This window comes from Medicago sativa, chromosome 2 (genome assembly GCF_051527215.1).
Source record: "Medicago sativa cultivar Bolivia chromosome 2, Bolivia_mono, whole genome shotgun sequence".
In the NCBI taxonomy this organism is placed as follows: domain Eukaryota; kingdom Viridiplantae; phylum Streptophyta; class Magnoliopsida; order Fabales; family Fabaceae; genus Medicago; species Medicago sativa.
The window spans coordinates 28,159,954-28,186,844 of NC_140750.1; the positions used below are offsets into that span (position 1 = coordinate 28,159,954).

General features: G+C 31.9%; 2 protein-coding genes across 3 annotated transcripts; both read left to right on the top strand.

The window, feature by feature from the left end:
- The first annotated feature begins 1,072 nt into the window (after positions 1–1,072).
- LOC146945986 (mechanosensitive ion channel protein 10-like) lies at positions 1,073–26,642 on the top strand. 2 transcript variants are annotated; one of them, XM_085744242.1, is made up of 5 exons: positions 1,073–2,637; positions 2,740–2,863; positions 3,237–3,530; positions 3,735–3,937; positions 4,265–4,844. In XM_085744242.1, exons 1-5 carry the CDS (start codon positions 1,244–1,246, stop codon positions 4,518–4,520), a joined length of 2,271 nt encoding a protein of 756 aa, XP_085600368.1. In that variant the 5' UTR covers positions 1,073–1,243; the 3' UTR covers positions 4,521–4,844. The 2 variants fall into 2 exon arrangements, with proteins under 2 accessions (XP_085600368.1, XP_085600369.1); XM_085744243.1 differs by lacking the exon at positions 4,265–4,844 and adding an exon at positions 26,011–26,642 and having other exon boundaries at positions 1,106–2,637.
- Positions 13,910–17,971, top strand: LOC146945987 (uncharacterized). The gene is made up of 3 exons (XM_085744241.1): positions 13,910–14,099; positions 14,417–16,285; positions 17,277–17,971. The coding sequence occupies exon 2, from the start codon at positions 14,715–14,717 to the stop codon at positions 16,116–16,118; it is 1,404 nt and encodes a 467-aa protein (XP_085600367.1). The 5' UTR covers positions 13,910–14,099; positions 14,417–14,714; the 3' UTR covers positions 16,119–16,285; positions 17,277–17,971.
- Positions 26,643–26,891: the final 249 nt, after the last annotated feature.

Genomic DNA, 26,891 nt, shown 5'->3' on the forward strand with positions numbered 1-26,891 from the left:
AAAAAAAAAAAAACTAAATGATACCATGAAAATAAGCCTTAAATACCACCAATCTATTGTCATATTAGATTAATTTTCATGACATTGAACAACAACGTAATCAGAGCTCTTTGCATTCAACATACAAAATTGGTTATTATTACTAATTCTCATCTCAAAAGTTAGGATCAAAGCTTTTGAAGAAAGGAATAAACATCAACTGTACTTAAGGTTGCAGATCAGGTAGATCAAAATTGCAAGTCAAGGTATACATGAGATTAAAACTCTAAATATCAGAAGCAGATCGGAAAGGACTTCAGAATGGGAAATTCAGAAGATGCCAAAAAGAAAAATGACAGAAACGTAACCAAAGGTGCACAAGAAGAAGGAGAAGGAGGAGGAGGAGGAGAAGAAGAAGAAGAAAATAGATGTGGATTGAATAGTCGCCATCCAACGAGGGGCGGATCTGAACTAGGTCCGGTGTGGCAAGTGTCACGCAACTCAAGTCCAACTCAATTAAGTGAGACCTCACATAAGCTTTTAAATTGAAAGTTGCAAAAGGGAGAAAAGTCATAGAAATTAGATGGCCGAACTATTTTTTTTTTTTTAATAGGAGAACAAAAGTGTGTTTATACAATTGATTAATGTTATATACTTACTATAAATAAATTTCAATTTGTTATATATCAAATGTGAGTTTGAAAATCTCATATTGTTTAAAAAAATGAAGTTTATATTAAAATGATGTCTTCCCTCTCATAACTCATTTTTTTATGGATCATGTTAACCAGTGTTCCTAGGATACTAGTTAAACAACTAAAAATGAAAAGAAAAAAAAATAAAATCAACGTTAAAAGTAACACTTTTTCAAGTTTTAAAAAAGTAAATATATTTCAATTTATAATTTCTTAACCAATGCCCTAAGACATTCCTTTTTTTATTCAATACAACTTTAAATTAATTTTCAATGTAGTAAGAATTTTCAAAAAAATCAAAAAGTCCCTTGAGTTTTCTTAGTCAATCATAGTCAGCATAACTTTCTTTATCTGTCATGTCACATTCACACATCCTTTACATAAACAAAATGTCACATTCACACATCCTTTACATAAACAAAAATAGACAAAATAAAATAAATCTCTGTTTTCTTCTGTGCTTGAAAATTTTCCACTTTGAAGAAGCTGCAAGCTATCTCTATATTCTCTTTCAGTTAAAGTACAGTTGAAATTTTTTAGTTAAGAATCTAGAAAGTTATAAACTTGTGATGGAAGAAGAAGAACAAAAAAACATGAAAGACAACAAAACGACAAAAAACGAGGTTGTTCTTCGAATTTCAAACAACGAAGAAAACAGTGATTTTGGTGGTACTCATGTTGCTGAAACCAGTTCCTACTCTCCTCAGTTCATTTCCAAGATGGGTTCATCTCCATCTCCAAAAGGGTCACATGCAGAAGCAGAACTCATGGAGCTTGAGAATCTCAGAAGAAGCAATGTTCAAGTTCCTTCAACAAGCACTTTCTTGGCTAGGTCTGAATTTTCAAAGCCAAAGTCAAGAATGGTTGAGCCACCATTTCCAAAAGATGCAACCTTTGTTGAAGAAAAGACTCAAATGAAGAAGGTTGCAGGTGGTTCTCCAAGGGATGTTCATGATGGAAGTGGAACTGTTGTTACTCCAAGGACATCTTTGATTGGTACTCCAAGAGGGAAGGAAGAAGAAGATGAAGATGATGATGATGATGAAGAAGTGTACAAGACTGCAGAAGTTGAAGTGAGTAAGATATCTGGTAAACAAAAGAGGAAACTTTGGAGTTTGATTGAGTTATTTGCTTTTGTTTGCATTTTAGGGTTTTTGATTGCAACCTTAATTGTTCATAGGTTGCAACATAAGAAAATTTGGAGTTTGGAACTTTGGAAATGGTGTGTGGTTACATTGGTAATTATCTCTGGTAGATTAGTCACTAGTTGGTTTATCAGTGTTCTGGTTTTCTTGATTGAAAGAAACTTTCTGTTTAAGAAGAAAGTTTTGTACTTTGTTTATGGTGTTAGGAAGAGTGTTCAAGCTTTTATATGGCTTTGTTTGGTACTTTTGGCATGGAGATTAATTTTCCACAATGGAGTTAAGAGAACAAGAAAAGTTATTAGGGTTCTTGATTACATCACAAGGGCACTTGGTTCTTGTGTTATTGCATCAGCTATATGGTTGGCGAAAACGTTGTTGATTAAGCTGTTGTCTTCACATTTTCAATCGTCTAGATTTTTCGATCGGGTTCAAGAATCAATTTTTCATCAGTACATTCTTAGGACTCTTTCTGGTCCTCCTTTGATGGAGATGGCGGAGACGGTAGGTAAGAGTTCGAGTAGAGGCCGACTTAGTTTCAAGACGTTGATTAGAGATAATGAGAAGAAAGGGAAGAAAGAACAAGAACAAGTCATTGATGTGGACAAGCTCAAGAAAATGAAACAAGAGAAAGTTTCGGCTTGGACTATGAAAGGATTGATTAATGTTATCCGGAGTTCTGGATTGTCTACCATCAGCTATACACCAGAGAGCATCTATGAAGATGTGAGTGATAACAAAGATAATGAAATTACTAGTGAGTGGGAAGCGAAGGCAGCTGCGTATCGAATTTTCAGGAATGTTGCTAAGCCAGGAAGCAAGTAAGATTTTGTTACCCTTTAAAATCTCCCTGCAATGTGATTTAGATTCATTTTCTCTGGAATTGGCTTATCATATTTCCGTTTAACCGTTGAAATCATCAGGTGCATTGAGAAGGATGATCTGTGGCGCTTCATGAGAATTGAAGAAGTAGAAAATTTGCTTCCACTTTTTGAAGGAGCAGTTGAGACTGGAAGAATTAAGAGGAAGTCTCTTAAGAACTGGCTGGTAAAGTCACTTGATATAGTCTTTAGTATTTGTCTATTTGATTATATAGCACCGACACTTCAGATTAAAGGCATGTATCGGTGTCCAACACATGTATGTGTCTGACACTCGTAGGACACCAACACATTCAATCACGTCTATTTTCTTTCTATTTTCGGTTTCTACATATCAGTTTCGGTGTCATGTTCAGTGTGATTGCTTAGCGTATGTTTATTGATCATTTTATACTTTCTTGTAGCCATAAGTAAGTAGGAGAAAATGTGTTGGAATTTTCCTTTCAGCATGTATATTTTTTGTTCCAAATTCCAACAATCAAGTTATTGCTCAGTTTAATGTTATAATCAATGCCCACATATATTACTAATGTTTGCAGGTGAAAGTCTACCTAGAGCGTCGATCACTTGTACATTCACTAAATGATGCAAAAACAGCTGTTGATGAATTGAATAACCTTGCTTCTGCAATTGTCCTTGTTTTGTCCATTATTGTGTGGCTGCTTGTTATGGGACTCTTAACAACTCAAGTTCTTGTCTTCATTTCATCACAGCTCTTACTTGTGGTGTTTGTGTTTGGTAACACAGCTAAGACCGTATTTGAAGCTATTATATTTGTTTTTGTGATGCATCCGTTCGATGTCGGTGATCGTTGTGTCATTGATGGTGTTCAGGTAGTTTTCAATTGTGGTTGCAATTACACTACAATCATTTATATTGCAGGAAAATATAGTCGAAATTGCAATTGCGATTGCAGACCTCAAAATCCTTTATATTGCAGACTGCCATTTAAAACCACGGTTAATCGATATAACCCTTATATCATTAATATAGCAGATCAAGAAGTACCTAATACATTTATTATATGTATTTCACAGATGATTGTAGAAGAGATGAACATATTGACTACAATCTTTTTGAGATACGACAATGAAAAGATATTCTATCCAAATTCAGTTCTTGCAACTAAGCCAATCAGTAACTTCTACAGGAGTCCTGAAATGAGTGATTCTGTTGAATTTGCTGTTGATGTTTCTACTTCAATAGAAAGTATTGGAGCCTTGAAAACTAGATTAAAAGCGTAAGTATTTACTATGCTCTAACTCTAAATTTTAATATTAGAAGTTTTTAGTTGCATCTGTTATACTTTCTCTTGCTTGCAAATTGATATATATCGACTTAGGCAAACAACGCGATTAAATTAATGGCTTAATTGCACCTTTAGTCACCTTATTATACCAATTTGAGATTGATTTAGAAACGGAGGGATCAAATCCCCGGATTGGATAAAACATGAGGACCAAAACTGCATTTAAGCTTCAATTAATTTACCATCGAATGAATAAATGTTTATATTAGCAATGTGTATTTCAACTTAATGTTGATATTTTGTATAACATGTTTTCAGATACTTGGAGAGTAGGCCTCAACACTGGCGTCCAAACCACAATGTAATAGTCAAGGATATCGAGAATGTAAACAAGATGAAAATGGCTCTATATGTTAATCACACCATAAACTTTCAGAATTATACCGATAAGAGCAGCAGAAGATCTGAATTAGTCCTGGAGATGAAGAAAATCTTTGAAGATCTTGATATTAAATACCATCTTCTGCCGCAAGAAGTTCAACTCGGTCATGTTAGGTCGCAAGACCATACATGAAACCACGGAGGAAAACCACCGAGGAAATTTCAGCGATGAGAAAGAGAAATAAAGGAAGGAGTTGTTAGATATAGTTGGATATTAATTAGAATTAGTTTAATGTAGTTTAAGGTGGTTAGAAGTTAGTTATGATTAGTTGTTGGTTATATTAGTTATAGTTTAGGATAACACTGCAAATTGTGATCATCATACATTTATTTGCAAGTAGATTCTCAAAAACCTTACAATCCATATCTAAACTAGTATTACCAAAATTAGCTAACTTATCAGCAATTTGATTAGCTTTGCACCTTTCATAATAAAGTAATCTTTCATTTGGTGCAAGTATGTAGCACAAAGTTTTTGTGCTATTAATTTTGTCCTAGACTAATGGTTCTCCCCTATCTTTCTAGTATTGCATTGCTAAAAACTGATATAAAAGAAGACTGTAACTAGAAAATTTGAGGTCTATTGAAAAGTTTAAAAAGAATCTTAATTAATATTCTATAAAATGTTAAATTTCATTTTTAATCTTTTGTATCAAACTTCTAAGTTACAGTTTGAAATATTTCACTATCAATCAATAATATTAATAATCCATTTAATCAATGTTCTTACATTATTGGCAAAATTCCTTGAAGGAAATATGGATAAGTTGTAGATTTTGTCATCTTTTGTTTACCATAAATTGAGATTTGAATCCTCTACAAATCTAACTGTTTCTACAACAACTGCATAACCAGCCTGCAGCTACGTTGTAGAGGATCCAAAGTCCAAACACTTTTAATTTGTCATATCTAATTAGAATTTTTTTTCAATCATTAAATCTCAATTTTTATCAAAAAATTTCATTTTTGGACCATAAATATTTTATAGAAACTTCACTTGATGTTATTGTGCTCAACATCCACTCTATTGTTGTTAAAATTGACAATACCTTTCCATGCTTAGAATTAGGACTAGTACATAAGTCTTGGCTCAGATGTCAAAAATGTTCTAATTGTTAGGTTGGATGCTGTAAAGAGAGTTCAAACCCTGATTCATCCATTCGTGTGTGAGTTTTTAATGTGTGAGTTTTTAATCTATTCATTTCGTCTATCTACCAGAAAAAGCATTAGGACTATTAGTGTTTTAAACTGGCATAAAAATGCTCAATGAAGTCCTTAAACAAGAATAAACATGTGCATTCTTTTGTGTATGTGTCTTGTTTGTGTATTCTTTTGCTGCTTTCAACTGAAAAATTGCATAAATGTGTCGACTAATAAGAGAAGTACAAGGCGGTGAGGATAAACATGAGAATAACGATCACGTACTTCAAGGTTTATTTTGTATGTATGATTTCTTTTTCTCTTTAGCAATTTAATTTTTTTATTCATTTGAAAGAGGTAGAGTCAGGTTTATCAGTTAACGTGTCTAGTGTTATGTGTTTGCACAATGTATATGATTCTTTTTTTAACAGAGTGCGCTTAGTGCTTGTCCAGTGACAAAACTGCTTCCGAAGAGTGTTACCAACACAATATTTTACCTATCATGCGAACAACGCATCTAAGAATCAACTTTCGCCAAATTTTGTGTCAAGTATGAGTTAAAAGTTTTATATTGAATGAAAAAGTGGATTGCGAACAATGTATAAATGAGATGATGATGTATCTAATAATATAATATTTTAAGTGAAGATGCGTTCACTTCACTTGTCTGTTAGTAGTAACATAATTTAATGAATCCATACTCTATCATGACCCAACAAATCCATTCAACACTAATTTCAGTTATATTTTAAGGAATAGAAATCCTTGTTCTTAGAATTTTCAACACTCGTACACTACGATTAACTATTTGCATTTGACCTGATAACCAACTACTTGCACTTGACCTACTTACAAATGATAACTCTTGATCGCATAAAATCTATCGAGATATGCGATCTGATCGACTTTTTTTTTATTGGCTAACACATTCGATATCATACTTGTGCTTATATCATTTAATCGACATACATTTTGAATGCAAACATATTTTGTGGCTAATCAGACACGGATTAGCGTCTCAACATACATTTCCTTAAATCAACTCATTTAATTTTTATCAAAATAGTGTTATCGATATTGAATGGTTAAGGTGGGTTTGCCGAAGGTGTTATGGTAGAGCTTTGGAAAGTGTTTAAAGGTTTGAAGCATGTGAGAAGGTTAGGATTGAACAGTTGAATTGTATGGAAGCTGTTATAGATTATTGTTGTGAAGGTTCGTTGATTGCTTAATTTAGAGTGGGGAGGCGATGATTACGCATGGATCTACCTTCAACTCGTTAAGGGCAGCTGCCCCAACAACTTAGTTCTTTGTTTAAAGATTTTCAGTATTTTTTCGTTGTTCCCACTAAAAAGTAAATAATGCCCCCCACCACAAAGAGGAAAAAAAAAACATATATATTAAAGACTCTTATTTATAGATAGTTAAAATACACAATGATATGAAGGCACTACGCCAATTTTGACATTTAGTACTAGTAGCGCTCATTTGATAGCACTTTAAAATGAAATGCTATTAAAAAGCTGACCCTGACTCCTATAATAGCATTTTGGCTAAGGGCGCTATTAACATGCGACTTATGTAATAGCGCTCTTTATAAAAGCGCTAACATAGTGTATTTAAAAAAAGAAAGGAAAATTATGATATCGTTTTCTACGGGAACGCTAATATAAGAATATATTAGTAGTAATTGTTAGCACTTTATCACTAGGCGCTCTCTTAGCCCTTATCAAATAAAAAAATTATTTAAAAAAAAACCGCAAATGTTTTCATTCTTCGCGTTGAACTATTTCCTTTCCCTCTCTTCTCACAAACCCAGATAGATACCCTCTCAAAGCCAGTGCCCTACATCGATCTAGACAAGCCTTCTTCATCTCATCATCGACTAAAACCCATCTTCATCTTATCACGAAAACTAAACCCTTCAAACCCTAATCCTCTAATCTCTGCCCAAAGATTCATCTTAATAGAATCATAACCTATAATCTCAAATAACCTTAATTTTAGTTTCTAATTTTCATGTCGTTCTCCTTTGAAACCATTTGAAATAGGAACTCTTTCCGTTTTTTTTTATCAGTTTCAAGATATCAATCTTGATTTGGTGATTTGAGTAAAGAAACTTATTCTGATTTGATGATTTGATGATTGCTTATGCTTGAAAAACATGATTCTAGTAGACCCGATACTGGGTTTACTGAGAACTGCGTTTCGTCTTGGAATTGGCTAGTGTTGTGTTGTCTAGTCACTTCGGTTCAGACATTGTTCAGTCCGGTTTTTGTCTGATTGGTGTCGATGTCTGTTCTCACCTGATTTCTGTTGAAGGTTTTTGTGCGTCTTTGTGTGCTTAGGCGGGCCTGTTCAGCCCCTGGGGAGGTTTTCTTTACGTCATAATTGTCGGAGTGTTTTAGTGTCTTTGGGTGTGATGTGGTAGTAGTTCTGTTGAGGCGCCTTGGGATTTTTTCGCAGGTTGTTTCAGCTAGGGGTGTAACGGTTCGGTTTGGATTGGTTTTCATTCAAAAAAATGTCCGAATCGATGAAATCTTCATCGGTTCGGATTGGTTCGGTTTTCACTGTTTTTCAAAAAAGAAACCGAACCAAACTAATCGGTTTGGTTCGGTTTGGATTGATTCGGTTGATCGGTTTGTTTAATAATACAATTAAAAAAAATTCATATTCTCACAAAAATATTTCATAGAACTTTGTATAATTGTATTTCATATTTTGTTTTTTCATGTTCTCTATTTTCTCACAAAAATATTTCATAGAACTTTGTATAATTGTATTTCATATTTTGTTTTTTCATGTTCTCTATTTTTCAAACATCTTTTCATAACTAACCTTACTCAATATTTCATACATATGATCCAAAATTCATTCATCCATCATTCTTCAAAAACAACTTCATCAAACTTAAATATTTCAATCATCCACGATACATACATGCATCATTCATCAACAAACACAAAAATTCCAAAAAGCACATCCTAAAATTAAAACATAGTCAAAATAACAAATCAATGGCATAAACATGATAAAACTAACCAAGATATATACGATCGCAGCGGTGGCCGGTGGTGATGAACAATTGGTTTGGTGTGGTTGATGGCTAGGGTTATTTTTTAGTAGAAATGAAAGAGTCTGACTGATGAGATGAGATGAAGATAATGATGAGAGAAAGTGAATGGATTAAAAAGTATTTTATTTTGGACTTTAATTTTGGGATTAACCATAAGTTTGTGTTAGGTAGGATAATATTAGTAAAATAAGGAGTGAGGTTATCATCGGATTGGTTCATCGGTTTCACAGATCTCGAAATGAAAAACCATGAACCAAACCAAACTAGATCGGTTTTGATTGGTTCGGATCAGTTTCAAACTGAACCAAACAAGGTCGGATATTTTTTCGGTTTGGTTCGGTTTGAACTTTCGATTTCGTTGGTTTAGTCCGAACCGCTTACACACCTAGTTTCAGCCTTGTGTTGGCCGTATGTGTTATAGTTAAGGTTAAGGATATTGTTTTTTGTTTGCTTTGGGGATTTTCACTACATACTAGTGTTGTTGTTTCATGTGGTCTTGTTTGGCTTTGTTTTGGGCCACTAGAGATTTCTTGCTCATTGGGGTTTTTTGTTTGGAGTTTGTATTTTGTGTTTATTTCTATTCGATTAAAAGGATTCAATTTGAACTTGTAATAAACAAAAATTGAAATTGAACTAACGGGAAAAAAATTTAGCGTTAAGGCTATTTGTTATAAAGAGAAAAAGCACACAAAAAAAAAAGTAGTGTTTTTTGTGTGCTTATATGTTTAGTGATTAGACATGCTTATTGACGAATATATCTATACTATATATAAAGAAAACTACCCCTTTCAGCACACTTTTGGGTTGGAATTTTCTTTCCAAAAATACCCTTAATTTCTAATTTTAATTTTAAATTCAAATAACACATGTAACAAATAGATAATAAAAAATTTAATTTAAGAAAAAAACTTACACACAATTCCTTATGAATTGTTCTTACTGTTACCCAATTATAAAATAACACGTGGATTAATAATTTATGTCTCTAATCGTCCCCGTTAACCCTCTTTTACCTCCGTTAACCGCAGATCAAACTCACAAAAAACTAGCACAAAACAAAAACTCATGTTACTTTTTTTCAGCCGATTTTATGTTGTACATCTGTGTTGATCCCCTCAATACAACCGACAAAGATTGTCAAGTATTTTCATATCCCTTCTACAAAAAACAACATTTCCATATTATTTTATTACTTCCACAAAAAACAGTATTTTCATATTATTTTATTAATATAAGTTACTCTTCCTTAGCCTTTGATCAATTGTAACAAACGTGAACAAAAAATAATGGTAAAGATTGAACTTTAAATCCTCTAAAAAAAGATTAGTAACAAACGTGGGCAAAAAAGAATGTTAGGACTTTAAATCCTATAAAAAAAAGATTAGTAACAAACATGAGCATCAAATAATAATGTTAAAGATTGGACTTTAAATCCTCTAAAAAAATATTAGTAACAAACGTGAGAAAAAAAAATATTGTTAAAGATTGGACTTTAAATACTCTAAAAAAAAGATTATTAACAAACGTGAACAAAAAATAATGTTAAAGATTGGACTTTAAATCCTCTAAAAAAATATTAGTAACAAACGTGAGCAAAAAATAATGTTAAAGATTGGACTTTAAATCCTCTAGAAAATGATTAGTAACAAACGTGAGCAAAAAATATTATTAAAGATTGAAATTTAAATCCTCTAGAAAAAATATTAGTAACAAATGTGAGCAAAAAAATAATGTTAATGATTGGACTTTAAATCCTCTAAAAAAAGATTAGGACTCAAAATATTTTTGAAAAAGATTTGTTAGCACTATAGTAAATATTAATAAGTAGGATTCTCACAGTTAATAGTTTGTTCCTGCATTGTTTAGTTTTTCTCAACCTCTCTCAGCCCTCTGCATTAGAATTCAAAATTAACCTATATGTTTTTTTTTCTTTTTCTTTCATGTTACAACTAATCAAAGTCGATTTATTTTATGGATTATATTTGGCTTTGCTGGTTTATAAGTGATTATGATTCAAATTATTTACGATTAATTTTAAGTATAATAACTTTGCTGGTTTATAATTGCTTATACAAAATATGATAACGTAGCTTTTATATATATATATATATATAGAGAGAGAGAGAGAGAGAGAGAGAGAGAGAGAGAGAGAGAGAGAGAGAGAGAGAGAGAGAGAGAGAGAGAGAGAGAGAGAAAAAACCGTGGTTTTTTTTTAATTATTAAATAAAGGGTAAATAAGCAATAACATCCTTTCCCGTTAAACTCCTTCCACTGCAGTTTAAAGGAATAAAAACATCGCTTTGTGCTTAGTAGAAAATAGTTTCCCGTTAGACTAAGTTTTGCTTTTACCATAAATAAGTCACAAGGGCAGACAATTCACAATGTCGGAATCTATCTTCCACGGCATGTTTTCAGCCATGGTCAATTATATGTAGTTTTATCTAGAGAAGTTTCTCAAAATTCAACAAAAATTCTCATTAAAGAAGGAAAAATAGAAGGAGAAGATGGAGACTTTACGAAAAATGTAGTTTATAGAGATATTCTTTTATCTCAATCATAGCAATGTTTCTTTTACATAACATGTCATTTATACATTTATGTTATGATGTTACTAATTACTATTAGAATAAACAATAAATGATCATTATTTTATCTTAATTCAGGCAAACTAAAAATATGTTGATTTGAAAATAATTTTGTTGTATGTCTTGACAATATTTTGTTTATAATTCAATAAATCAATAATTTCCATTAATATTTTAAAATTTTAATCAAAATTATACAAACAAACGTAATAAAATAATCACATGCGTTAGCGCAGTAGAAAGAGCGGACAGACGGGCACGATAGTGCCCGTATTTCCGCTAGTATCATCATAAGATAAGCATCATTTTTTTTTTTTTGACGAATAAGCATCATATGTTTTTGTATCATATATGATTCCCTCAAATCACATACATACCATCATGCATAAACTACAAAGTATTTAATAACGATTCTTAAAAATTGATGCCCCATATGTCTTACAAAAACGTTCATAATCATTATTGATGTTGCACTTTCAATTCGGGTTCAATCTAATGAAAATTGTGAAGTAACTTAAGACAGTCAGCAAATTTTGTTATTCCAGCTAGTGCCTGCATGTTATATATTATCCTATAAGAAGTCTATATATAGGATCTGCAACTGACAAGAGCAGACCACTATAATATGAAGATAATAATGCATTTTATCATACCCATCCAACCAGCCTGCTTTAATATGACATGAACAGATCCTAATGCATTTTATCTTGTATTTCATTACTGAAATTCTCTATTTGTCAATCCTATGCTTGCTGATTAGTCTTGGGATTTCCTTTCATTTCTATAGCTTTTGTAAAATTGTGTTGGTTGCCATAATTAGGGAGTTGTTGGCTATGAAGCACGGACACCTGTAAGATTAGGCATGTCGCGGTGTCCGACACGCGTCGGTGTCCGACACTCCTATGACATCCGTAGACACGTGTCGGACAAGTGTCCTAAATAAGTTGTTTAATTCTTTACTTCGACACTCCTTTGCACCGGTGTCCGACACCTATATAACAGTTATACAAGGCGTGACGGACAACTCAAACATGTTTGAATTTTTTTCTCTACATCCACACACAATAGATTAAAGAGTTAAAGATGTGTGAAAAATATTGATCAATGAGAGGTTGTAGACATTAAAGTTGGTTACAACGTTTTTAAATTTTTTCGATAGCAAACCGATAAATAAAGATCAAATACTATTGTGTCTTGTTATATAACTTTTTTTTAATGAAATAAATTTCTCAGGTTAGATGCATATGTATGTATCTTGATTCTTAATTTAGATCTTTTATAAATAAACTAATATATAGATAGCGGTGTCAGTGTCCTATGTTTTTTACATTAGCAGTGACCGTGTCGGTGTCGTGTCAGGTGTCCGTGTCGGTGTTCGTGCTTCATAGATTTTTGGTTTGGAATTTGACTACAGAGTTCTTTGTATAAAGTAAGCATTTTTATACATGTCTGCTATATTCTTTCTCATAATTTTACTCCCAGTTCCCCACTTCTTCCTTTTCAGTTATAATTTCTTTCATTTTTTTTTTATTTAAGAATTTTATTTTTTAAATTTTCTACTTTTCTCTTGATTTGAGTGTTTTTTGTTAATTTCTTGATTTTTTTTATCTGGTGTGATTCCTTGATTTGAGATTTGATTGCTTTATTTCAGGTAGTGCATTTGGGTTTCGCGGTCTTGTGTCGTCGTTGTCCACACTTCAGCTCTCTTCTTACTGCACCTTCTTAAGGTACACCCTTCTCTTGACTCTTGTGATTTTGATGAATTTTGCTAAATATTTGAATTGAATACTTGTAATGTAAGGTTTTAGAATTGAAATGTTAGTGTGTTTGTTAATTGAGATTCAGAGAACTTGTTCTTGTTTGATACTTTGATGAGATAAATCCAAAAAAAAAAAAAAGTTCTAGCTGTAATGAAGCGATTCATATATATTTCACAAAAACGTGAAATTTAAGTAGGTGATAAATTGGCTGGGAGAAATATTCAACTTTATAAAAGTTTGTCTAATCATTGTATTTCTTAATAGAGTTAAATATGTTTTTGATCCATATAAGTTAAGTGAAATTTGTTTAATTATGTTTAAAATTATAAAAATTATATATATATATATATATATACTCCCTCCGTCCCAAATTGTATGTCGCTATAGTGAAAAAAATTTGTCCCAAATTGTATGTCGTTTTACAATACCAATACAACTTTAATGTTACTTTTCCTATTATAACCTTAACTATTTATTACTTTCTCTTTTTTTAATGTTACTTTTCCTATTATAACCTTAACTATTTATTACTTTCTCTTCTTTCAATTCTAACTTTAAAGTTACTTTTACTATTTCTTAATACGTGTGAAATGCCCAAAACGTCTTACATTGTGGGACGGAGGGAGTATTTTGTTAACATGTAATTTATTAAATATAAATTTTTTAAACACGCAAATTTTAAAATTAAAGTAACGAAAATTTGAACCTAAAAATCAAATTTTGAACTAATTTTTGTGTGGAGGAAGTTTGTATAATGTTTTAAGGTCTTGCTAACAAGTGCCCTAAGGACATTGTTTAAGGAACCCACAAATAGAAATTGTGTTTTGAAAATACAAGTCAAACACAGGTTAAAGTCATAACTGTACAATTTCCAAAGCAAAAGTTGATATTTTTTTATGCTTAAACAATGCCCTTAGGGCATTTGTTAGCATTTTCCATGTTTTAAACAAGTAGGTAAAAAATCATTCAAAAATTCAATCGAGACATAAAACACAATCAATTGCCATTTGCCTCCGGCGTTGCAGCACAATCAATAGCTAACCCTTTCTCAATTCGTACGAGTTGATTTTCACAAAATTTGGGTCAGGTTTCATCCATCTGGTTCGTATTCTGGGTAATGCTTTGTTCAGTTCTATCTATGATCCATTCTTCAGGTATGTGTCTATTTTAAAAAAATTGCATGGTTACGTGCATGCCATATGCTGAATCCCCATTAGTCATATGATAATGAAAAGATGAATCTTCTAGACATTTTACTACTAATTTATATCTGGGGCCTATTTTTATCTGAGAGCCGAGCTTCCAATTTTATAGGGACGGCCCTGCTTCCCTGCATAAATATTTGGTCTTTGATTCTTTGAATTCAGTGACAGAATCACTGAGTTTGGTTTTTAAGTGCAGTACCAAATGCATACTATGTCTTTGAGTTTCATTGTGTTTTTTTTAACCGAAAGTAATATTGAATTTGCAGATCTTGGAAGTATCGATCTTGAAGTATCTATTTACCATAAGAAGTTTACGTATAACGGTTCCAACAGATCTCACCACAACACTATTGTTAAGAGGAGGAAATTCTTTATCCGGGTTTCAGGGGTAACTTCTGATAGAGGATTCCTTTCTAGCAGTCCTTCGCATTCACACTCTTTCTTCCTCCTCCCACATTGCTTCACAAATCCCGGGTCCAACCCAACCGGATTCAACAACACGAAACCACTCCAATTTATACTGCATTTCACTTCAAAACTCATTTCATTCATGATTAAACCCAAATGATAAAAAAAAAAAAAAAAAAGCAAACCATGATCACTCGATTATCAACGAAATTCATGAACATAACCATATCCACAATGTGCAAGTCAAACCAAATCGCCAAAGCCGAAACCGTTTTAATAGATGGAATCAAATTAGGACTAAACCCTGACATTATCACTTACAACACATTAATTGATGGCTATTGTCGTTTTGTCAGCTTCGATGCAGCTTACAACATTCTCAACAGAATGAAAGAAGCTGGAATTAATCCTGATGTTGTTTCCTACAATTCATTAATGTCTGGTGCGGTTCGAAAATGTTTGTTACAAAAGTCACGCCATCTGTTTGATGAAATGCTTCAATCAGGAATAAGGCCTGATGTGTGGAGTTATAATATTTTAATGCATTGTTATTTTAGGTTAGGGAAACCGGAGGAAGCGAACGGTGTTTTTCGGAATATTGTTGAGAGAGGGGAGATTTATCCGAGTACGGCGAGTTATAATGTTATGATTAATGGTTTGTGTAAGAATGGTTATGTGAATAACGCGTTGATGTTGTTTAGGAATTTGCAGCGTCGTGGATTTGTTCCGGAGGTTTTGACTTATAATGCGATGATTAATGGGTTGTGTAAGGCAAGGAGGTTAGCGGATGCAAGGAGGGTGCTGGATGAGTTTTGTGATTTTGGTTTTGAGCCGAATGCGATTACCTGTACCACGGTTATGAAGTGTCATTTTAGGTGTGGGAGGTTGAAGCAAGGGTTGGAGATTTTGTCGGGGATGAGGAGGAAAGGTTTTACGTTTGATGGGTTTGCGTATTGTACGGTGGTTGCTGCGTTGGTGAAGACGGGGAAGATTGAAAAAGCGGATGAGATTGCTGAGAAGATGATGAGTAATGGTTTGGTGCCGGATCTTGCTTCTTATAATACAATGATAAATTTGTTCTGCGGGCAAGCGAGGTTTGATGAGGTGTTGAGGTTGGTGGATGAGATAGAGAAACAAGGAATGAAATGTGATCAGTATACCCACACGATTATAATCCATGGATTATGTAAGGATGGCAATTTTGCAGGTGCCATGAAGCATTTGGATTACATGAACACGTTGGGTTTTGGTTTTAATTTGGTGGCATTTAACTCTATTCTTGATTGTTTGGGTAAAGCTGGTGATATTGATAAAGCAGTGAAGGTTTTTGATGATATGGAGGTTAAAGATTCGTTCACTTATACTATCATGCTGCACAACCTTTGCAGGGCTAAGAAGTTCCGAATTGCTTCCAAGCTTTTGGTTGCTTCTATTAAAGATGGCTTTAAGATCTTAAGGGCTACTCAAAGAGCTGTTATTGATGGTCTCACTACCTCTGGTCTTGTCTATGAAGCCAGAAAAGTTAAGTTGAAAATCCGGGAGGCTCGATTGGGGCATTGATTACATAGAAGTTGCTTTGTTGAACTTCAGGGTGTGCATTGAAAAATTCGAAATATGTTGAGCTAACAAATGAATGAGACTCTGATTCTGATACATTAGTCCGGTGGTTTGATTGCGGTAACTGTCATTCAAAGGGAGACTGTTATCATTATGCCACAAGGCATTTGGTAATTTACTGTTAAACTACGCCAGCTGTTATATCTTTTGATGTTTGGATTGTTACAATTTATTGTTTATAATGAGTTTGGATTGTTACAATTTATTGTTTATAATGAGTTTTGAACGAAATAACTTTGCTTAAAGTGACTCTTAGAGTAACTTGATCCCTTCAGTTGAGCCTTTGGTTCAAGTTTCTAATATTAATCTTTGAATTTATGATTTTAATTGTTAATAGCTCTGGCTTATATATATCATCATGTGGACATAAAGCTTGACGAATGAAGTAGACGGTCACAGTTGAAATTTGAGAATTAAGTAGTAGCAGTACATCATGGCATGGCCATTTCCTGCATAATTTTTAATTGTGCATTTCATATGCTACTAGATTTTCTTTCATAATAACATGCACTTACTATAGTATAATTTGTGACATTTTGATTATGTGTAGTGTGGTAGTGTTAGTGTATCATATCTTTTCCCTTTGTTTGTGCAACAATTTTCTCCTGCCGTTAAGCTTTTCCCCTTCATGTACATGCTAGCTTTACTTTTAAGTTTCTCAACATTATTGTATGTTCATGTCTATGTTCTGTTGTCTAGAACATATAGTTTACTTTGGAGATATTGGTTATGAGAATCTTGCTACTCGTAGCTGTTTGGTAAGTATATTCAATTAGCGTCATTAGTAAATACTATTTCTGACGATGACAACCCCATATCAACCTGATTTCTGAATCTTATTTTGAAAATGTTTATTTTTACTTTTATGTTCTCTTTTGAGGTAAATCAAAGTCATTATTGCAATTTTAAGATATGACATGTACCCAAACACCAAACTCGCCGCTAACACCAATGCTACACCCATATAATGATCTTCATCGAAGATATATTTGCCTCACCCTGTCTTTTTTTATAACCTTTTTTTTTTTGTGGGTAAAATATGCTGTTTTTTCGTCATTCAGATAATATGAGAAATTGAAATCTCTTGTCTGCCTTTTACAGCTGTTGTTCTCTGAAGAAGTTGAGTTGGAAGGGTATTCCATTCATTACGATCAGTTTGGAAAATCCAAAGGAACAACAGAAGTTTTCTTTACTAGGGAGTCTGATGCTCTAGCAACCCTCGGGAGGTGCAACCAAATGAAGCTTTATGGAAAGACATTGCAAATTGAGCTTGTTGGAACAAGATTGGTTACCCCTGCTCCCACAAAAATACCAATGTTTTCTATTGTTTGAGTAAATAGGTCGGAAAAGTATTGAGTGCAGGATAATGGTCATATGTCTGAGTTCTGATTTGCATGACTTTACTTATCTTAATACTGGTGTGCACTTTGTACTTGTCATTTCAAAACTTTGATCAGACTTGGTTACCAAATTTGGTTCAAGCCCCTGTCAAGTTTGGCCAACCAAAGCCAATATCTTCCATGCTTTTTACTTGTTTCAGATGGTTCAGTGAAGATTATTTTCATTTACTAGAAAATCAAAATTGCCAGGACATATTTGCTTGGTGCCGAATAATAGTTTGTAGGTCAATGTAGTAATTGAAATAACCTTCCTCGCCTATGTTCCCTAATTTTTAGCTCTATTGTGTTTGTAAATGAGTTATATGTTGAATTTGAATACATTGTGAAATACTAAAAAGGTTAACCTTTCAATTTTAACTTCTAATCATAATTGAATGATATTTTTTTAATAACAAATGTTAGTAGTTAGTTATTATATTAATATTTACTTTGTTGCTTGAGTTTGAACCCGTGATCTCAATTGGTCATCATTCCAGGTCGGACCGAACTTCTTAACCCTTAGCTTAAAGCAGTTGTTATCATCTATATTAACTTCCCCGCTTAAATAGACTTGGAGAGTATTGGATTTGTTTGGTTCTAAGAATGGGTTGGAATTAAGAGAATGACTTATATTTAGAGTTAGGAACAACAGAAAAATATAACTCTTTCCAACCCATCACTTCCTCATGCTTACATCAATTACAGTCATTTTCTTTAGTTCTCTGTTATATGAATATCGGTGGGGCCCTCATTCGAACCCAGTTCACTGTCAAATAAGTGATTTGAGGGAAACCGGTTAAGTCATGTGAATGTGTAAACACTTTTGAGATGCCAGTTTATATTTTTGTCAAAAAGATGTTCCTACCTTTCTACGCTTGGCTTAAAGGTACACTTAGAGTAACTTCATGTCTCCTCTATTGTTATTATTTTCATCTATTTATGTTATTCAGTCCAAGTTTCTCTGAAGTCATATCAGTCTTTGGTTTTATGGTGTTACTAGCTCATCATGTTAAACAGAGAAATAAATCTTGATGAATGAAGTACACGGACAATTGAAATTTGACAATTAAGTAGCAGTACATCAGGGCATTATGAAGTACAACAGTGGCTAGCTTAAGCTGAAAAATCCGTTGGACACGTCCGGGTAAACCTATCCTCCCAACCAAGTTTAATGAAGAGCGTTATGACTACTCTCTATCACTCACTCTTTTATTGGATCAAATTTAGGTCTCACACTTTAAAAATAGATCTCACATAAAATTGTGGGATCCACATCGATTTCATTCAATTGTTGAAAATTGATCTTTAACACTCTTGATCTAAAAACACCAAAACTAATAATTGCGTTTAAAACCACCTAACATTTGGGAAAAATAAATAAATCAAATCTCGTTAAATTATTAAGTAATTTTGAAACGAGGCTCTCTATAACGTGACATAAACACTCCTTTTTAATTTAAAATGGAAAATCTCATAAAGCTAAATTAAAACTAAACTAAATAAGAAATATGATAAATGAAACGAAATCTACTTACAATATTATACTGCAAAAAAGAAATGGAAAGATTCGATCAGTATCCGAATTTTATTCTATTGTATATCTATCCATCTATCTAACGCCTCAAATGGCGAAAGAATCCTCATATGCTCCGGAAGATAGATTATTGTGAGCTATACTTGGAATTCAGGTATCGACCTCAAAGAAAATTTGTCTAAAACTACCTATAGGTGGTAGGGGCCGAGTTATTGATATGAGATAAATCCAAAAAAAAAAGGTTCTAGCTGTAATGAAGCAATTCATATATATTTCACAAAAACGTGAAATTTAAGTAGGTGATAAATTGGCTGGGAGAAATATTCAACTTTATAAAGTTCATCTAATCATTGTATTTCTTAATAGAGTTAAATATGTTTTGGATCCATATATGTTAAGTGAAATTTGTTTAATTATGTTTAAACTTATAAAAATTATATATATATATATATATATATATATATATATATATATATATATATATATTGTTAACATGTAATTTATTAAATATAAATTTGGCTTATTAGATCCATTGGTCCCTCAATTAATTTCCATTTTTTATTTTGGTCCCACAATTAATAAAAAGTACCTTTTGGTCCCTTAGTTTTTCCTCCGTTTGCAAAATAAATCCTTCGCTTTTAAATTTAACCACAAATGCCTATGGTGGACCAACTTTAAGAGTGGTCCACCATAGACTTCATTAATTTTTAAAATTTTAACTATTTGATCTTTAAAACAAAAAGCTACCATTAGATTGAATGGACCATGATTATCTTACAATGAGCCAACAACAACTACCATTGGAATCAAGATTAGTCCACAAGTCTTAACTCAAATGACAAAAGAGAAATGTTAAAAACACACACTTTTCAACACACTTTCTTTGATTGGTTAAAATTCACATGGGATCCACCAAATTTACATAGGACTCGCATGATTTGGTCGGACCCATGTGAATATTAACCAATAAAAGAGAATGTGTTGAAAAATATGTGTTAAAATGTGTATTGCTTGCATTCCTAATGACAATAATGTTGAAATTGTTAGGTCGGATGTTGTCACAAAAGTTCAAACCCTGGCTCATTCATTTGTGTGTGTAAATTTTTGATGATTATTGTCATTTTATTTATCTATAAAAAAATAGGACTATTAGTGTTTAAAACTAGAATCAAAGTGCTTAATGCAGTCCTTAAACAAATTAGGGTTAATTATGTTTCTAGTCCCTATAAAATAGCGACCTTGTAAATTTAGTCCTTACTTAATTTTAATAGCATTTTTAGTCCCTATAAAAAAAATTTACTTATAATTTTAGTCCCTGCTAAAACAAAGTTTGATTAATTATCATTAAACTCTTAAATTTTTGAACGATTTTTTTAAGACAAGATTAGAACACTATGAAAGGTTCGTTTACTAAAATTTAGAATTTTCTGACATGAAATGAATTAAATATGAATTTTTTAAAACGACAAAAGTTAAAGATAAAAAGTAATAAAATCTGGATGTAGAAATCAAATTTTGCGATAATTTTTTGCGGAAGAACTTTTAGTAATGTTCTAAACATGTCTGCAAAAAATTGTTCAAAAATTTAAGAGTTTAAGCATAAATTAAACAAATTTGAATTGAAAAGGGACTAATACTCAGTGCAGAAAAACAAAATTAGGGACTAAAAATGCTATTAAAATTAAGTAAGGACTAAACTCACAAGGTCGCTATTTTATAGGGACTAGAAACATAATTAACCCAACAAATTAATGTTCAGCAGTCCAAAACTATTAATATTTTCTTTTTCATTCACGTGACTCATTCATAGGGATATTCCTTTGTGTCTTATTTGTGTACTCTTTTGCAATTTTGCTGTTTTCAACTGAAAACATGCATAAAGAAAGCAAAGGTGTCGACTAGTAAGAGAAGTATGAGGCGGTGAGGATAAAGATGATGAGAATAACTCACGTAGTTCAAGGGTTTATTTTTGTAAATGAATAATAAAATAAATTGTAAAGAGAAAAACAAATCATACAAGAGGTAGAGTCAGGTTTATCAGTTTATGTGTCTTCACAGTAATATTATGTTGCGTCACAAATAGTGTTATGTGTTTGCACAATGTATATGATTCTTTTTTTGATCAGAGTGCTTTGTCGTGTGACAAACTGAATTCAAATGTAAACTGTTCTGAAGAATATTGTGTTACCAACACAATATTTTATTTTTTTTCCCTATATATCATGCGAATAAAGTATCTAAGAACCAACTTTGGTTTGAAATTTGTGTTAAAGTATGAGTTAAAAGTTTTATATCGAATGAAAAAGTGGATTGTGAACAATGTATAAATGTGATGATAATATATCTAGCTAATAATTAAATATTTTAAGTGAAGATGTTGTGTTGATGTGTGATTAGTATTAACACAATTTAATGAATCCATACTCCTATCATGATCCAACAAGTCCATATACATTTATGAAAATTAAATATTCATCACAACAAATGTTTAGTTAATCCAACTTGGTATGCTTAGCATTTTCAATACTCACATACTAAGACCAACTACTTGCACTGGACCTGGTAGTTATAAGATTACAAGTTACAAACATGCATTTTTTTCATTGGCTAACCCATTCGATATCACACTCTATGCTACTTTCATTATTTCGACATACATTTTTAATGCAACAACATATTTTGTGGCTTATCATACACAGTTTAGCGTCGTACCATACATTTCCTGAAAGCATCTGATTTAATTTTGATCAAAATAGTGTTATCCGTGGAAGTGACGGTGAACGGTTAGGTGGCTTTGTTAAAATGGTAGAGCTTGGAGAGTGTTTGATGGTTTGAAGCATGCGAGAAGGTTAGGATTGAGCAGATGAGTTGAATGTGCATTCTCTTGTGGTTTCTAATGTCCTTACTAATAATGAGAATGAAGTCCGATTTGTAGATCCTTAACCGTGAAGGTTCGTTGATTGATTGAGTTAGAGTGGGAGGTAATGGTCCTTAACCGTGAAGGTTCGTTGATTGACTGAGTTAGAGTGGGAGGTAATGGTCAGGCACGGATCGACTCAATCCTGATTTGATTTGCTTGAAGATTTTCGGTAGTTACGCACACAAAAAAAGAGAGCATGAAAGACTCTTATTTATAAATGATTAAAAGACACAATGATATGAAAGTTGAATTGTTAAATGATTGGTTGATCACAAACTATATTTGATAGTGGTAAAAATGAAGAAAAAAAAAGTTGATAGAACAATTTTAAAATATTGATTCACATGGAGAAATTTAATAAAGGGTTAATCGTTAAAATAGACCCTATAATATACATGATATATGACAAATAATGACTCTGTAAAATAAAAAACATATATTTTAATCATGTAATTTGAAATTCTTTTTATTTTAACCCTATAATATACACGGAATCCATAAGAACGACATAAAGGTTGAATTTTTTCATGATTTTTTGCAGGCATGTTTAAAATGTTAAAATATGTCTTTTGAAAAAATGGATTTTTTTTTCTAATAGTTACAGATAATTATGAATTTTTATTCAGTGTGTTTATGAATCTCTTAAACAGTTCAAATTTAATTCATATCTCGTTTAAAAACACACCAAAAATTCTTGGTGAAGGGTCTTATTATGTTTTAACCATTCCTACAAAATTAGAGAATGAAATTTGACCGGTTAGTATACGCTTACTCGGAACAATTTTGCAATTTTGCACGTTTTGATTGAACGCTAAAAATAAATTTAAGCGTCATGCTATGAAACTTCTTTTTAAATCCATTTTATTTATTTTTATATATGTCTCTATAAACAATCAACTCAAAATTTGATTTCTAGGTTGATATATCCTTTGTTTGATTTTTGAGTTGTTTGCGATTTAAAAATTCATAAATAATTCATCCTTAATCGACAAATTCTAATTTTTTGTGTAAATCAATGTTTTTACGTCCAAAAATGGGCATCAATGCTGGAAGAACCCTCTGCCATAGTCATCAAAGAAGAGACTGTTTTCTTCGTATGACAATTTGTTCTTGCTTTCATTGCAATGATGACATTCTTTCTTTTCTTGGACCTCTTCAACAATCGCCGTGTGATTTCAATGTAAGTTTTTGACGAGTCTCATTCCTCTTTTTAATTTAAGATTGGTCTCTCTCATAACAATTTAATTCAAGATTTGTCATATCTCTTTCCAATGTATATAATACACTTCATGAGTGTGATTTCGTAATTTTGCACAGACTTTTTCTTAATAAGCATAAACTTATTTAATAGGGCATTTTTTAATGTTATAGATTACTCAAAAATTATTCCATATCTTCGGTTATATTGGTCAAACAATTTGTTTCAATTACTATGTTGTACGATTGCTTTACCATGGCTATTTTAGTTTGTTCTACAGATTATTCTGGTTTAGTGAGTAATGGTACGATAAAGAAAGAAGTGAGTGACTGGGAATTTGAAACTGTGGCCATGTTACATTTCTATTTTGTGCCACTAGATTAAAATCGAGTTTTAGCGTCAGGTGCAAGTATAAAACTGCACGGGTATGTTTTATTGACTTATTATTGATAATTATTATTGATAATTATTGTAGTTTAAAAAAACTGTATTGAATATATTGATATGAATGTTATATACTATAGGCTTTTTTAAACAAAAATATAAGTTGATTGTTTTAATATATTTTTTAACATTATTTGAATACTGAAAATAAAAATGGTATAAAATTAACAAATAAATGAAATAAACCACTTACATTTAATGTCTCTCTAACTCTTAAATGAAAAATAAATGAAGTAGAAGAGAGGTAGAACAATGAAATGAAAATAGGACAAAAAAAAACTTTTTAAATGGTAGAAGGCCAATCATGAAATTTGTAGAGCACGTTTGAATCCTTACTGTCGTGGATTAGAAAATTTTGTAATTAAAAGTATGCAATTAATATTTTATATCTTATGAGAAAATAAGAATATACTATACATATCATACAATAAATTACAAATGAGAGAAAGAGAGAGAAAAATTGTTGTAGAACTTGTAGGGTGCCAATATAGTAGGGATGATCTGACACCTCTAGCTTTTTTTGTTTAAAAAAAATGACATATTTATAAAATCTCATCATAATTAATGTATAGATAAAAAAACAAATAAGAATAACAGAAAATAGAGTTTCATAGTTATGCAAAAGAGTAGGATTAAGATTGTATCAAACGGATTAAAATCAAATCAAAAGGAATATGAAAAAATGAAAATGAAATCCTCAAGAGGAAAAAGATGGACTAAGATTGTACCAAATATTATAAAATGAAAATCAAATACTACTTCTCTTTATTTTGTTGAGCAAATTATTATAGAAAATAATAACATGAGATGAGAATGAGTAAAGAAGTTGTTGAACTTTTTCAATAGATATTGTGTACATGCATCAAAAGCGTTGCCTCTGAAAAATAAATAAAAAATAAAAATCAACAAACAACAACTCTAATATAAGGAAGAGAGAATGATGAGATGATACATGAAGAGAGAAGGAAATAACAAAAAAAAAAAAAAAGATAAATGTATCGAGAAAGGAGGAAAGTAAATATGCAATTGTTACAACAATTGCATGTAGTAGGTGTGGTTTGTGGTTCGAATAGTTTTGATTATGAATTTACTCATGTATACCACCATGTATTTATTTGTGAAGTTGTTTGTGGATAATTTGATCATGAGAATGGTGGGATAGTGGGATAATGTGAGTTTTTTTTTTTTTTTTGTGGTGTATGTGTAAGTGATATGAGTTGGTGGGGATATATAAGTTATATTTTTTCTATTTTTTAATTTAAATTTCTATTTTTTTAATTTAATGATTAAAAAAATGAACAAAACACCAAAAACAGGGGGTCACGTGACTTCTAAATTTTAAGTTCTAATTTTCAAAAAATAAATATCTTGCTATCAAACAAATATCATAGTGAGCAAATGGGGGAATCTTCAATCATTCTCGAGCCGCAACCTTCTCTACTTTTATGGATAATTGTCATTTACTGGATATAACCACCATTGGAGGTCGTTTCACTTGGCACCACAGCAACAACAGCCTTCGCATCCTCCCTAAGAAGCTAGATAGAGGCTTAACAAATGTTTGTTGGCGCCTTGCTTTCCCGGAGGCATTTGTCGAAATTCTTTGCAGGCTTCACTCTAATCACAATCCGCTCTTTCTTTGTTTTGGTGGTCTTCCCCTTGCTAGAGGGTCAAGGCCTTTCCGTTTTGAAGCTGCTTAGATTGATCATGATGATTACGCCGATTTGGTGGATAAATCTTGGAATTCTTCTAATCATAACACCATCACCGCCCTCTCCAAGGTTAGAGAAAACTCCATCATCTTTAATCATGAAGTATTCGGTAATATCTTCCGAATAAAGCAGCGTGTGGTTAAAAGGTTCAAGGGGGTTCAAAATTATCTTGAGAGAGTTGACTCCCTTAGACATATCCTTCTTGAAAAAGAGCTCCAGCAAGAATACAACCATATTCTTTTTCAGGAGGAAATGCATTGGTACCAAAAATCTCGGGAGCAATGGGTGAAATTTGGTGACAAAAATAGCTCCTTTTTCCACACCCAAACCATCATTAGAAGAAATATTTTTATTCATCACAACCTCACAAATATTTTTATTCACGTTGTCATTTAATGATACCAAATATTTTTATTTCATTTCTTCAACATCGCGAATACACACACACACATTAACGTTTAGAGTAATATTTTATGTCCGTCTGTCTGTTTTTTTGTAACGCTAATGCATGTAAATTTTTTTAGTGTTGCTTGGTTGAGTGCTACCTCACCGTTTTTTTTTAATTATTTTTCAATTTTTATATTTTTAATAACTTTTTACTATTTTCCATTTTAATGTGCATTTCAACTTTGTATAACATGTTTTCAGATACTTGGAGAATAGGCCTCAACATTGGCGTTCAAACCACAATGTAATAGTTAAGGATATCGAATGTAATAGTTAAGGATATCGAGAATGTAAACAAGATGAAAATGGCTCTATATGTTAATCACACCATAAACTTTCAGAATTATACCGATAAGAGCAGCAGAAGATCAGAATTAGTCCTGGAGTTGAAGAAAATCTTTGAAGATCTTGATATTAAATACCATCTTCTGCCACAAGAAGTTCATCTCGGTCATGTAAGGTCGCAAGACCATGCATGAAACCACCGAGGAAATGTTAGCGACGGAAACAGAGAAATAAAGGAAGGAGTTGTTAGATATAGTTGGATATTAATTAGAATTAGTTTAATGTAGTTTAAGGTGGTTAGAAGTTAGTTATGATTAGTTATTAGTTGGTTATATTAGTTATAGTTTAGAATAACTATGCAAATTGTGATCATACATTCATTTGCAAGTAACTTCTCAGAGACCTTACAATCCATATCTAAACTAGAATTACCAAAATTAGCTAACTTATGAGCAATTTGATTAGCTTCATGCCTTTCATAATCATGTAATCTTTCATTTGGTGCAAGTATGTGCCACAAATTTTTTTGTGCTATTAATTTTGTCCTAGACTAATGATTTTCCCTATCTTTAGAATTAAACAATTTGAAATATTTTAATATCTTTTTTTATTTTTGGTCAAGTAGCCTAGTTAATAAAAATTCATCTTTTAAAGTGAATAATTGGGTGTTCGGGTTCAAATCTAGATTATAATTCCAATTAGTCCATAAGTCTTAACTCAAATATCAAAATTGTTAGGTCGAATGGATAACATAACAAAAGTTCAAACCTTAACTCATTCATTTATATGTGAGAGTT